At 39.1% G+C, this 13,273-nt stretch overlaps 1 protein-coding gene across 3 annotated transcripts in view; it reads right to left on the bottom strand.

Annotated features, from left to right (window-relative positions):
• Positions 1 to 4,650: 4,650 nt before the first annotated feature.
• Positions 4,651 to 13,273, bottom strand: part of C1QTNF3 (C1q and TNF related 3) — a 37,090-nt gene continuing 28,467 nt past the window's right edge. For 2 of the 3 annotated variants that reach the window (XM_039349040.1, XM_039349042.1), the window contains 4 exons: positions 9,955 to 10,109; positions 8,377 to 8,506; positions 6,585 to 6,684; positions 5,636 to 5,795 (listed from right to left, as the gene is read on the bottom strand). In XM_039349040.1, the coding sequence (XP_039204974.1) occupies positions 5,636 to 5,795; positions 6,585 to 6,684; positions 8,377 to 8,506; positions 9,955 to 10,109 (545 nt within the window). Of the gene's footprint in view, positions 5,796 to 6,584; positions 6,685 to 8,376; positions 8,507 to 9,954; positions 10,110 to 13,273 lie in introns of all 3 variants that reach the window. The other variant, XM_039349039.1, reaches the window with a different exon arrangement.

The following is a 13,273-nucleotide window of genomic DNA, read 5'->3' as shown; positions in this document are numbered from 1 at the left end:
GCTTCTCCACTGATTTTGTGAAAAGCTCTCAAAAGGTGATCACGTGATCCCGGGACACTCACCATTATAAATACGAATCATTTGCCAAGTGTCTGAATTTTGATCATATGACCATGGAAATGCTGTAACAGCCATAAGTGTGAAAAACAGTCATAACTCACTTTTTTCAGTGCGGTTATAACTTTGAATGTTCACTAAATGAACTGTTGTAAGTTGAGGATTACCTGTATTGATAAAAAATATCCTACATGGAGAAAAGCTCTTTTGGAGTTCTCCTAATTTTTAAAAGTGTGAAGGGGTCCTGAGAGGAAAAACAATTTAAGAAACACTGGCTTCAATCAATGCCAGCCACTTTATAAAACTGGCCCTTTCATTCAGTCAAGCCAATTCCTCATGTCCCTAGAATATATTCACCATCTTATTTATAATTATGGTATTTTTATTTTCAGAAGGAGATTCTAGATGTAAAAAATAAGTTGGGTAGCCTGGATTTGCAGCTTATATTTGCTGTGTGTCCTCAGGTAGATAAATATTTTGGACCAGCATTACTTGCTGTAAAATATAGTACTTGCCAGTAACATGATTTAACCCATGCAAAATTTGTTTTTATAAAGTGTGGTGTAGCTATATGAATATTTATGTGCCTTTATATGTGCCCTCTAGGTGGCAGAAAGCAGCTTTATTTTCGTTGTCATGTATATTTTGATCCAATGGTTAGATGGCCTAGACCACGGGTAGGCAACCCAAAACACTCAAAGAGCCACTTGGACCCGTTTCCCACCGAAAACAAAACACTGGGAGCTGCAAATCAGTCTGTTCTGCATTTCGCTCCAATCTAGGAGCATGTTTTTTACTCATAAAGGTAAAAAAGGATATATGCAGTGTTACCTTCATTTTAGATATCAAAAGGGTCTCTCTCTGTGTCTCTCCCTCCCTCCCTCCCTCCCTCCCTCTCTCTCTCTTTCTCTTTTTCTCTCCCTCCTCCCTCTCTCCAATCTTCTGCTCACCTGGCAAGCTGGCTTCAAGCTGTTCTCCAACAAGCTCAGGATGGGCAACCTCTGCTCTTTTACGACTCATGGACTTCAACTCCCAGAATTCCTGAGTCAGCATGGCTGGGCTAGCTAGCTCTCTCCTGCCCTTCCTGCTTCCTGCAGAGATGCAGCAAAGGGAGGAGCCCCGCCCCAAAAGCTTTTCAGCTCTTCAGAGAACACCGTGAGTCTACTCTCTTTTATACACACACACACACACACACAAACACAAACACACAGAGAGAGAAACAGAGACAGACAGAGAAGTAGGGAAGTGCAAGTTCCTCTCTCTGTCTCTGTCTCTCTCTGCAAATGGCAGAGGAGGCTGGGAGCTGCAGGGGAAGGCTCAAAGAGCCGCATGCAGCTCCGGAGCCATGGGTTGCTGTGGCCTAGACACCGGTATTTGAACATAGATCTTTTAACATTTATATTTTATTTGATTCTATTAATCTAGATGAAATATTAATATATATTGTTAGTTCATGTATGATATGCATATGCTAAATAATTATTTCTTGTCTTGATTTTAAGTAAAACGGAGCTGGCACAAAATATAAGGCATTTTTTCTTTCTCAAATTTTATAATATAAATGAGACAGATCTTTTATTCTGATGGTCCAGAGAATCAGTTTTCCACTTTATCTGGAAGTACTGGCATTTCACCGAAAAGATATGTACTTTTGCTAATAGCAATCAAACATTGAGGCTGGAGAATTGAATGCTTCATTTTTAGAAATTTCTTCACAGCTGTATTGCTCACTATCCGGTTCTTTTGGTGTGTGGGCAATGCGTGAACCGCATCATGCATTGCCTACACACCAACTTTTTGAGCACCAGGGACCGGTTCCGTGGAGAGTGTTTTTTTCTGCAGACCAGAGGGGGCGTGGTTTCATGTACTGCCCCGCTCAGGGGCAGGGTGGCACTAGTGCCAGCGAGATGCTCACTGCTAGTGTGAGTGTGGGGGGCATGCACTGGCCATCCCTTCATGCAGCCCGGTGGCCAAGTAGCCACGGCCCACAGGTTGTGGACTACTGTTATACTTCATAAAGAGATTGAATGATTTGATTTTATTATTGCCCTTTCAGAGGATTCTGGGTGAATCTTTCCATAGTCTTCATCAGGGTCCACTCCAAGGTGGGAATAAACAACATGGCGACTGCTTTAGAAAGAAGGTTGCAATTTATTGAAGAGGAGAGCCAGACAGAAATATGGCTCTGGAAGAAAAGAGAGGAAGCACATATAGGGAGTGGGTTTTATACCTTCTGGGACTCTTGAGTTTGTTTCTTGTTCCTGTTTAAGGCTTTGTATTTCCTGTGTCATACATTTTGACCTAAGTCTGAGTGTGCCACTTTGGCATCTGTGGGTGAATTCTATTATGTCGTCTTAGAGTTTGGGTGGGGTATATAGATTTTAGGTGTCTTCTTAATCTTCTAGCTTCAACCTTCCTGAATGGATTATTTACATCTGCATTTCTACAGAGCTGGTTTCTGCTTGGGAGAGGGAGACTTTGGTCTATTAAGAAAAACTGGGCATGCTTTTCTCACTCTTTAAGTTCCTTTGAGGAAATATAATATTCTGCTCTTTTAATATTTCCTTCTTTGGGGTGGCTGACTTCCCACATCCTCTTAGATAAATTCTGTTCTCTCTGTTTCTGTTTAGGTTGTCTTTTTAGTCCTTGAAGGTTGCAGTTCAGAGTTAGCTCAGTCAGTTTCATTTTGTTTCTTGATTAAAGCTGAATCCTCTTCTCAAAGATCGCAGAGACCTGAGTGAAAGGTCCTGATTCTGCAGCACTACCAAAATATTTTGGCTATAGGAGGTGATAAGGTGGTGCAGTGGTTCAGTGGTTAAGACGCTGGGCTTGTTGGCTGGAAAGCTGGCAGCCCATCCTCACCCCGGCTTCTGCTAACCTAGCAGTTAAAAAGCATGCAGATGCAAGTAGATAAAGAGGTACCACTTTGATGGAAAGTGGCAGCGCTATATGATATCATGCGGGCCACATAATGGGAAATGTCTTCAAACAACACTGGCTCAATGGCCTTGAAACAGAGATGAGCACCACTCCCTATAGTTGGCAATGACTAGCTGACTAAAATCCACAGGATCTCCTTTATCTTTTACCTTACAGGAAGTGAACTATAGGCAGATGTAGTTTTCCTGAGAAAACTGCATTGCAGGAGGAGAAGGGAAACGGTACATAGCTGCTTGGGAAGAATATTGCATTTAGGTGAGAATGGCTGAGCCTCGTCTATTAGCCCTAGAAGAAATTTCATCCCACCCATTGTTCAGGAAGTGAAGGATGACAGATTCTATGTACGGGCAGTCTTCAACTTACAACAGTTTGTTTAGTGACCGTTTGAAGTTACACAGTATTGGAAAAAAGTGACTTATTTCACACAACCGTTGCAGCTTCCCTATACTTAGGTGATCAAAATTCAGACAGCTTGGCAACTGACTCATTTATGAGGGTTGCAGTGTCCCAAGGTCATGTGGTCACCTTTTGTGACCTTCTGACAAGTAAAGTCAAGGAGAAGCCAGATTCACTTAACAACCATGTTACTAACTTAACAACTGCAGGGATTCACTTAACAACTGTGGCACGAAAGGTAAAATGGGGCAAAACCCACTTAACAACTGTCTCGATTAGCAACAGAAATTTTGGACTCAATTTTGATTGTAAGTCGAGGGCTACCTGCATTTGGAATAGGGGTTTGAACGTATAATTATATGTTCTAAGCACCCTAAGTATAATTTGTTTGAAAGCCAAGTTACTAATTGTCTTTGATATGAGGCTACCTAATATGGGATCAGACCATTATGATTGTGCCTGGAATTACAATCATAAGTGCACAAAATACTTATTCAAAATGATCTTTATTTAGTAAGTGTTCTGTACAAAAATAAACAAATACTTGAAACACATAAAAACAAATTCAGAAGACATCCATACTAAGAACAGGGATCAGAATACTATTATTAGTAAACGAATAAGAGAGTGAAACTATGTTTTGAAAGCATGCCATCATCTTGCTAATATATTTTAAAAAGGTTACATTCTTCTTTGATGCATTCTAAAGAAGGCTACATTTTTTAAAGAACATCTACTACAGATTGCAATTCCTACTAAGTCTAAAATATTCAATGTGCTAATGTATACTTAAAAACATTATTTAAAAGACTTAAGTCTCGCAGTAATACTGTATATAGCCTACCAGCTTCAAAAAGACTATCCTTTGTTGCTCTGCCAATGAATAATTTACCAGAATCTAATCAGCTTGTTCTTAAAATGCTTTCACAAAGGATGAAAATAAAAATCAGACCTAAAACTGATATATTTATTTTTCAAAGACTGAGAAGAAGTGGAAATTAGAAGATCTATAGCAAATCTTCAGTCAAAGTGACAGAAATAAGCAGGATACACTTCATTGACCACAGAATATAGACACACAAACATACAAAAATGCACATTTTGAGATTGTTGCACTTATCTGTTTGAAGCCAACCAATTCAATTTTACCTATGTTAAACCCATTCAAAACATTAAATGCAGGATTCAATCAATTATTTAAACCAAGAGGAAAAATCTCACAGTTGTTTATGTGGTATTTTAAGAGTTACTTGCTAACAATAGTCAAGATTCACTGGATTCATCTGGAAAGCGTTTGCTTTTTTTCATAAAGCTGTCTGAAAAAATGCAGCTGGTCTCCTTCTAAATGTTATTTCCCTGTTTTTTGATATATTTATGCATATATAGTGTAAGTATATCCCCGTGTTATAATATGATTGCAGAATGGAGACGGGTATGTACAGGTAATCCTCAACTTACAACCATAATTGGGATCAGAATTTCTGTTGCTGAGCAAGGTGGTTGTTAAATGAGTCGTGCCCAAATTTATTACTTGTTTTGCAATGGTTGTTAAATCATGTGGTTGTTAAGCAAATCCAGCTTCTACTCATTGACTTTGCTTGTCAGAAGCTGACTGGGAAGGTTGCAAATGGTGGTTATGTGACCCCAGGACACTCAAATTGTCATAAATATATACGGTTGCCTAGTGCCCAAATTTTGATCATGTAATTGTGAGGGTGATGCCACGCTTGTAAGTGCAAGGACTGGTTATATGTCATTTTTTTCATTGCCGTTGTAACTTCAAACGGCCGCTAAAAGAATGGTTGTAAGTCAAAGACTACCTGAATTTATATTTTTGCATTTAAAAATACAGAAGCTTCCAAACACATATGACTTGTTGATACAATGATATCCCATCTGAATGTTTGTACATGCAATATCCATTAGAGCACAAGATCATATAAAAATTGCTGGTTGAAAATGGAAAAAGAAGAGGCTATAATCATCACTCTATTAAATTACTAGGACTAGGCATTTGGTAACTATTCAGTATCCATTAGCAAGAAGGTAAGAATGTGCAGTGGGAGGCAAAATGTCATAAAAGGGCATATATAAATTCAGGCCTAACCTCTTCTTACCATGTTTCATAGTTCACAGCATATTGGTGTCAAGACAGACCCTGGGATTTTACTATGTTCCCATGCTAATCCAAAGAGCAGGGAAACCGAATAGCAATATTGTACTTCATTTCCAGTGAGTAAACCTATTTGGTTTCGAAAAGAAGGAACCCAGCAAAAGTGGAAAAGCGTTGATGATCTCCATGCAGTGCCCCGTTGCCCATCCGCAACCACACTTCGTCTCCTTTGGCAAGTTTAAGCACTGCGCTATTGCTTGACGAGTCAGATTTTCCCTTGGATTCGTAGCTAAGAACAGAGATGCAAAAGGTAAACTGGTTTGTTCTTCACATTTTAAGCATTGTTGCAATCCTAGAGGTGGTCCTCATTTAGTAACTGCCTTATTTAGCGACTGTTTGCTGTTACGATAATGTTAAAAAAGGAAGTCTGCAACCATTAAATGGACCCATTGTCTATAATGGGCATTTTGTGCCAGAAACTGGAAGTAAACATATACTGGGGGAAAAAATATATAAATCATGGTCACATGACCATAGGATGCTGCAAACAGCTACAAATGCATCCGGCCCATGGGCTGGCAGTTTGTCACCCCTACTCTAGTGGTTTGTCCCCTTACCCATAACCCATTTCTTTTTAAAATTGGAGGTTTTAGGGCAGCGATCCCCAACCTTTCCACCTTGGTGCCCCAGCCAGGGATAGGGGAGCGTGTGAGTGGCAGGCGCACATGCGTGTGCATAGCTCCACTGGTGTGAGTAGTGGGTGCGCACACCTTACACTCAGGCAAATTAAGGTTCACATGTGAGCAGAGGGTGCTTGTGCTTGCGCATGATACTTGTGCAAATGGAGCATCATGCACGAGCACCCTCCGCTCGCATAAGTGGAGCTTTGCATGCACTGTGGCCCAGTTTCAAACAAGACACAGCCCAGTAATGGGCTACGGCTTGGGGGTTGGGGACCCCTGTTTTAGGGACTGAAGCTGAGAACCTTAGAAGGCAGCTCACGTGCTCTACCCTGAATTTTAGTTCCTCTTCCAAATTTATTTCACATATTTGTAAGCCTCAAATGCACCGTACACACCTGTATAAACTGAATACTGTGTTGCCATTATGCATCAAGTACACAGAGACGTCTTCGACATCTTCATGCTTCATCATATTAAAGATGAAGAAATAAACCCCTAGAAGGAAAGAGAGAAAATATGTTGTACAATTGAATAATTGAATGGCACAGATACAAGATAAATGTTCCTTCACAGCTGCTTCAACAACCTCATAATGTGACCTTGGGACAGTGCAACCATCATAAATATGAGTCAGTTGCCAAGCATCTGAATTTTTATCACATGACCATGGGGATGCTGCGAGAGTCATAAGTGTGAAAAACGGTCATAAATTACTTTTTCAGTGCCATTGTAATTTCAAACAGTCACTAAATGAACTATGTAAGTCGTGGACTACCTGTACATATATTCAGAACTAATACTTACCAAATACAATAAGAATCCCTTCCCACTTAAGAGTACACACATTTAGCCACAATTGTTAAGAATTCATTCATCTTCTTGTCTAAGATGAATATCCACACTTGCAAAATATTTTGTTTCATCTCTGAAACAATCCAATATGAGGTAACCTGGTCCTGAAGCTTAGAAACTATTTTGGAACCTTAAAGGTTTTCATTTCTTTTTTAATGCCAATTTGGTACATTTTTTAAGCTCCACAAATTTTCCATAAATTGAAGAAGTGGAGAAAGAGAGGTATAAAAAGATGGATATATTTTTGTGACTGACAGATCTCATTTCCAGTCTAGTATTATCTTTACCAGTGAATGTGGGCATATAGAAAAAGCAATGATTAATAAATGCACACTGTTTAATTTATTACAGTGTGGTAAAAGCGATAGTTGCTTAACTACGTTGCCTTTAAAAAGTTTTAGGGAGAATAATGTTATTTTCTGGGTTTCCAAAATCTAATTTTTGGACTTTTTACAGTTTCTGTTTTGATATTGTCTCGAGCCTAAGAAATGTTATTACTTATTAGAAGCTAATAAAAAACTTTATATATTTAGTAGTTGGGTTCTTGTATTGATCAGGTTTTTCTAAAAGATATTTTGCCCGCATCCCAATGAGACTTTGTCAACATGCAAAGAACCTGATCAATAACCTAATCTGGAGAATCAGATTACTGAGTATGTACAGCAAATCTGAGTTAATTCTAAGAAATCCATAAAATGTACTCAAGAAATTATGAATGCATGCCATCTGTATTATTCTACTCTACTGTATTACCATGGTATTGTCCTAATTCAATATTGTTTTACTGCTTTATTGTAAATTGCTGGGAATCCATACAGAGTACAGCAGTATATAAGGGACAGATATAAATAAGTTTGCAAAAATCATATATTGGCTTTTTTATTCCCTGTACTGTACCTTCCATTATTTCCTGTTGAAATTTTATAGGCAATTAACACAAGGACATTTCTTAGTTGTAAGTTACATTCATGCAAATTGCCTACGCAAGAGCAATAAAGGGAAAAAAACTTCCTATTTTTTTTAAAAAGGGTCCAAACAGAAGTTCTTGTTATTTTTTATAGAATCTGTCAGAATTCACCCTTTCTGAACAAGCAATCACAAAATGTTATATTTAGATTCTGCAAAAATAATAATAAGCCATGGACGTCATATTTCAATCTATCAAGAAGATATGTTTAGAAAAAATCACAATGTTTGCCTTTGTGTTCGATCCAAAGTAAAAAACATCAGTTGGAAGCTTCAACGGGGAAAAGTTCTGCTTGATTAAATAAAGAATGTTCAAGGGAAATTATTGTTTCTTTTGCACAAAATTCATACAGAATGCACTGTACTCACCATTCACTGGAGCGCCAAATCGTCCAGTCATTACATCAAAGAAATTGCCAATGTTGGTTTCCACGCTACTGAAGATTATTCCGCTGTTCTGATTACTAAAGTGGGTTGCCATTGAAGCCATAAATGCAACCTATGCAAATAGAGTTAGCATTTAAAGAACAGGAGAAAGGCAGATTGGAAGACATTAGAGTGCAGTACTGCAGGCCACTTTAGCTGACTGTGTTCAGCAGGTCAGTGGTTCAAATCTCACCGGCTCAAGGTTGACTCAGCCTTCCATCCTTCTGAGGTAGGTAAAATGAGGACCCAGATTGTTGGGGGCAATGTAATATATATATATACATTGCTTACTGGTGTACATCGCTTAGAGAGTGCTTGCACTTAAAGCAGTATATAAGTCTCATAAATAAATAAATAAATAAATAAATGGTTGAAAGCAGTCAATTCTGTATCAACTTCTTTCCCAGTTTAGCTGATGAGGGAGGAGAGGGGAGAGAGAAAGAGAGAGAAACTTTAATTTTCTAAATGTATCACTAGGATCTGGGCCAGTGCACAACCTGACTAACAACACTGCCATTGATTTATGTACGAACAGAGAAACACTCATACGCAGAAAGAAAAACATCTAGATGGATGTCTAAAACACAAACAACTCCGTTTAAGATTACTGTACACTTTAACATAGCAGCTGAGTCTGTGGAGATCCCTTCGTGCCATCTCAGCCACAAGAAGCATTACATTTTAGGGGATTTGTCAGATCGGCTCCAGCATGGAGAGAATAAAGAAGTCTTGACAGTTTTACTTTGGCTTTAACAAACAAACAAAAATGTAAACTGTGCACCAATAGTGATAGCAGGGGTGTCCAGAATGTACAAATAGTCCTTGACTATTACCCACTGGCTGGGTAATTCAGTGTTACCCTTTATGATGAGTGTTATGGAGTGCCGCTGGGCAGAGGAGTGTAGCATGGCATAAGGTTGGCCAGATGTGGGAAGGACTGTTGCAGTGCCATGCAAGAGCCTATCGGCACTACAGAGTGCAGGTGAGGGTGCCGTAAGCAGGTAGGTGCTCTGTTGCATGAGATCCCTCAATCTCATCATCTATCGCGGGGTCCTCAGGAGAAAAAACAGTGGGAGCAATTTATGGGAGCGATTTCTCATCTTCCCTGCCAGCTTTTGCTGGTGGGAAGCTGGCAGGGAAGGTTGCAAATAGTGATCACGTGACTGCGAGACACTGCAACCATCATAAGTGCAAGTCAGTTGCCAAGCATCTGAATCCCAGTCACGTGATTGCCGGGTTGTAAAGGTGAGGCAGGAGAGATGTACTTTCAGACTTGCAACATTCCTTTAATATTGTAACCTCACCATTAATGTCGTGTTACAACTGCCCTTGTAAATTGAGGACTACCTGTGTACTCTTAGTTGGCGCTTCTTGTTTGGACTGCTTCAAAGTATTGACACAGCCCACCCACAAATATTCGGGATCATAGTCAGGTAAACAAACAAACCCATCCATAAATTTATGCAATGGGCAGTCACTTTTGGAAAAATCATGCTGTCATGAAAATTAAAGGAAAATTACCTGCAGCTCTGGCGGGATGCCAGGATAACCTTTTTCTCCTTTATGTCCTTGATGGCCTCGCTCACCTCTGAGTCCCAAGTCCCCCTTGTCTCCTTTGTCACCTTTCGATCCTTCTGTGCCAGGTAATCCATTATTTCCATTGTTCCCATGGTTTCCTTTGGGCAGTCAATCAATAGATTGTTCAGTGAAATACAAGCTTTACAAGGCTTCATGCAAGTTTGTTTTCATCCTTTGGACTAAATTAGATTTATTTTTTCTCATTCTGGTATCCTCTAGATATATATTCTAGTACTACAGCAGCCATCTTCCCTAACCACCAATGCCCGGGGATGATGGAAATTATGGTTCAATATATCTAGAGCACTCGTAAGTACTGAGGACCAGATAGCCTTTCTAAAATAGTAGAAAAAAGGGCAGGGGTAGATAAGAAGAAACTTGATAGGAACTGAATATTTAAACATGGTGGCTGGGGAATTCTGGGAGTCAAGGTTCACACAGTTTAATATCACTAATGTTGAAAAGCACTGGCCTAAAAAAAATAAGGGTATGTTGAGAAGGAAAACTGTACTGATGAACCAATAATAACAGTGGCTTTCTTGGACAATAGGTGAATTTCCTTCATTTCTGTCCTAGGATTTTTTTTTTTTTTTTTGTACATTTTCAGGACAAAATCTTATATAGATAGTCCTCAACTTACAACCATTCATTTAGTGACCGTTTGAAGTTACAATGACCCTGAAAAAAGTGACTTATAACTGTTTTTCACACTTATGACCATTGCAGCATTCTCATTGTCCTGTGATTGAAATTCAGAGATTTGGCAACTGACTCCCATTTATGACGGTTGCAGTGTACCAGAGTCATGTGATCATCTTTTGCTTCCTTCTGACAAGCAAAATCAACGGGAAAGCCAGATTCACTTAACAACCATGTTGCTAACTTAACAACTGCACTGATTCACTTAGCAACTGTGACAAGAAAAGCCATAAAATGGGGCAAAACTCACTTAACAACTGTCCTCTTTAGCAACAGAAATTTTGGGCTCAATTCTGGTCATAAGTTGAAGACTATGGTAACAGGTTACAATCAAGTGCTAACTAACTGATGATTTCCCAGGGCATCAACACAGAAGGTATAAAAGCATTCAAATCAAGTCAAAAATAGGCAGTTGGCAGTTAAGGAACTCAGCCCTTTGGAGGGTTCTGGTGCCAGGAAAATATTGACAAGGCATCATGGTAACACCAGCCTCATCCTCCTTGACCAGGCAGGCACGAGCTGCGGGATAGAAGGGAAAGAAATGAAAATTGTTCTCCAGAGGTAGAAGCATTCCGAGATTTGATCCAGAGCAAGGGTTACGGTCCATGCTCCTTTCCTCACTCTTTGGGATTGTTACAAAATCTCTGAGTGTGGAATTGCTAAACCTCTACAGCACCATTCAGAAGCACGAGCTACTGTCTTCTCATTACCCAATTAGAACATAGTCTACAAAAAAATGCTCACACTTATGCACACGGTATAGGCAGTCCTCGACTTACAAGCACAACTGGGATCAGAATTTCATTGCTAAGCAAGGCAATAGTTAAGTGAATTGCGCCCCATGCCCTTTTTTACCATGATTGTCAAATGAATCACTGCAGTTTTAAGTGAATCACATGGTCATTAAGTGAATTCAGTTCCCCCATTGACTTTGCCTATTGTAAGCCAGCTGAGAAGAGATAGGAGAGGAGCAGGCAGAGCCTTAGGGCAGAGTCAAACAAGTAATCAGCCTAGAATCATCTAACATCTAAACAATCTAAGTCCAGCTCCTCTTGAATTCCGCTGGCTCTTCTCTAGCACCAATTTAGTGCTGACCGTTAGTTGACCAATTCTTGTGTACAGGCATGAGCAAAAAATCATCATAACTGGAATTTAATTGTGGTTCCCATTTTTCATACCTGAAGGTCACAAATGGCAATCAGGCAAATCTGGGATACTCCAACTATTAAAAATGCTTGCTGATTATCTAGTGCCCAAATTTTGATAATGTGACTGTGGGAATGCTGCGACAGTCATAAGTATGAGGAGCAATCATAAATAACTTTTTTCAGTGCTGTTGTAACTTACATATGTGTAAGTATGTTGCAACATAATTAAAGTTGAACCATAGTAATAGAATTGTTTTCTTCATTTGCCTCTCATTAAAGTACCTAATTAATTACTTGATGAATTATATCAGTATCTTCTGAAGAACATTTTCATGTTTTTAACTTAATACACTACATCATTTTATTACATTACATTTTTTTTCTCATGTCTTCAGTCGTTTATAGATACGTGATATGAAACAAGAAATTCATAGAATTTTTGGGCATTGCTGTTGATATCAATGAAATCTAATATTGCATTTTGGTTAAGGCTTGCAGTTTAGCTATATACCGTAATCAATTGTCTTCACTCTGGTTACATATCAAAATAGTCATGTTATTTGAACCTGTTGCCCTCCAAAGCTGGTTATAAAAACATTTTATTCAGCTCAGTAATAAAAGAATTATTAAAAGGGCTACAATGAACTAAAAAAAAATCTGCATGGCAAGAATGAAAACTGCTGCTGCTGTGATTAATCAAATTAAAAAAAAAGAGTAGGAGAAAAAACTGGCACAATCCAAAGACTTCTTTGCAACTTTGAGTGTGCACCTGGTTCTTACACAAACAGGGTATTGCAAAGGCAAAGCTGTCATAACTACCTATATTAGCATTAAAATATTGCTTAGGAGAACATTCTGATCCCTTTCCCACCATGTTATTGGTGTTACATTACAACATGGATCCCTAAACTTTTAGGTGGATGGTAGGCCCTTTGGGGTTCTGAGAACAAACTGTGGGCTCTCCTCCAAAATGATGGGGAGTTTACAAAATGATGGGAAAGTTGCAAAATGATGGGGAATTCACTGTTTACTGACATGGACAATTTAAGCAATTACAAGGCAGTATTTTACCAGCATGGTTGTTGCCACCACTTTATCTCCCATGTCCTTTCGGGTACTGGTGGGCAAAATGACAGAGTCAACCATTATTTGGTATTTTGCACTGAAGCACATCAGTTTCACAATGTTTTAAAATTTAATTTTTAAAAGGCCAAATGTTGACAGGACCAGGAAGCTCAGCTAGTGGCAAGGTACACAGGGAGACTGCCTAGCTAGCAGATTCCAAACCGAGGTGAAGGTCTATCATTTACTTTATGTCTTTGGGCAGAATCTGAACAGCCATTTATGGGAAAAATCAATGGTCTAAATCAGTGTTTCAGTGCTTCTCAACCTCAACAACTTTAAAATGTGTGGAC

The sequence above is a fragment of the Crotalus tigris genome, unplaced genomic scaffold (genome assembly GCF_016545835.1).
Source record: "Crotalus tigris isolate CLP2741 ecotype Arizona unplaced genomic scaffold, ASM1654583v1 scf7180000018221.231157, whole genome shotgun sequence".
Classification (NCBI taxonomy): Eukaryota; Metazoa; Chordata; class Lepidosauria; order Squamata; family Viperidae; genus Crotalus; species Crotalus tigris.
The sequence above is the reverse complement of the archived record's forward strand: the minus strand, read 5'-3'. Positions and strand labels throughout refer to the sequence as shown.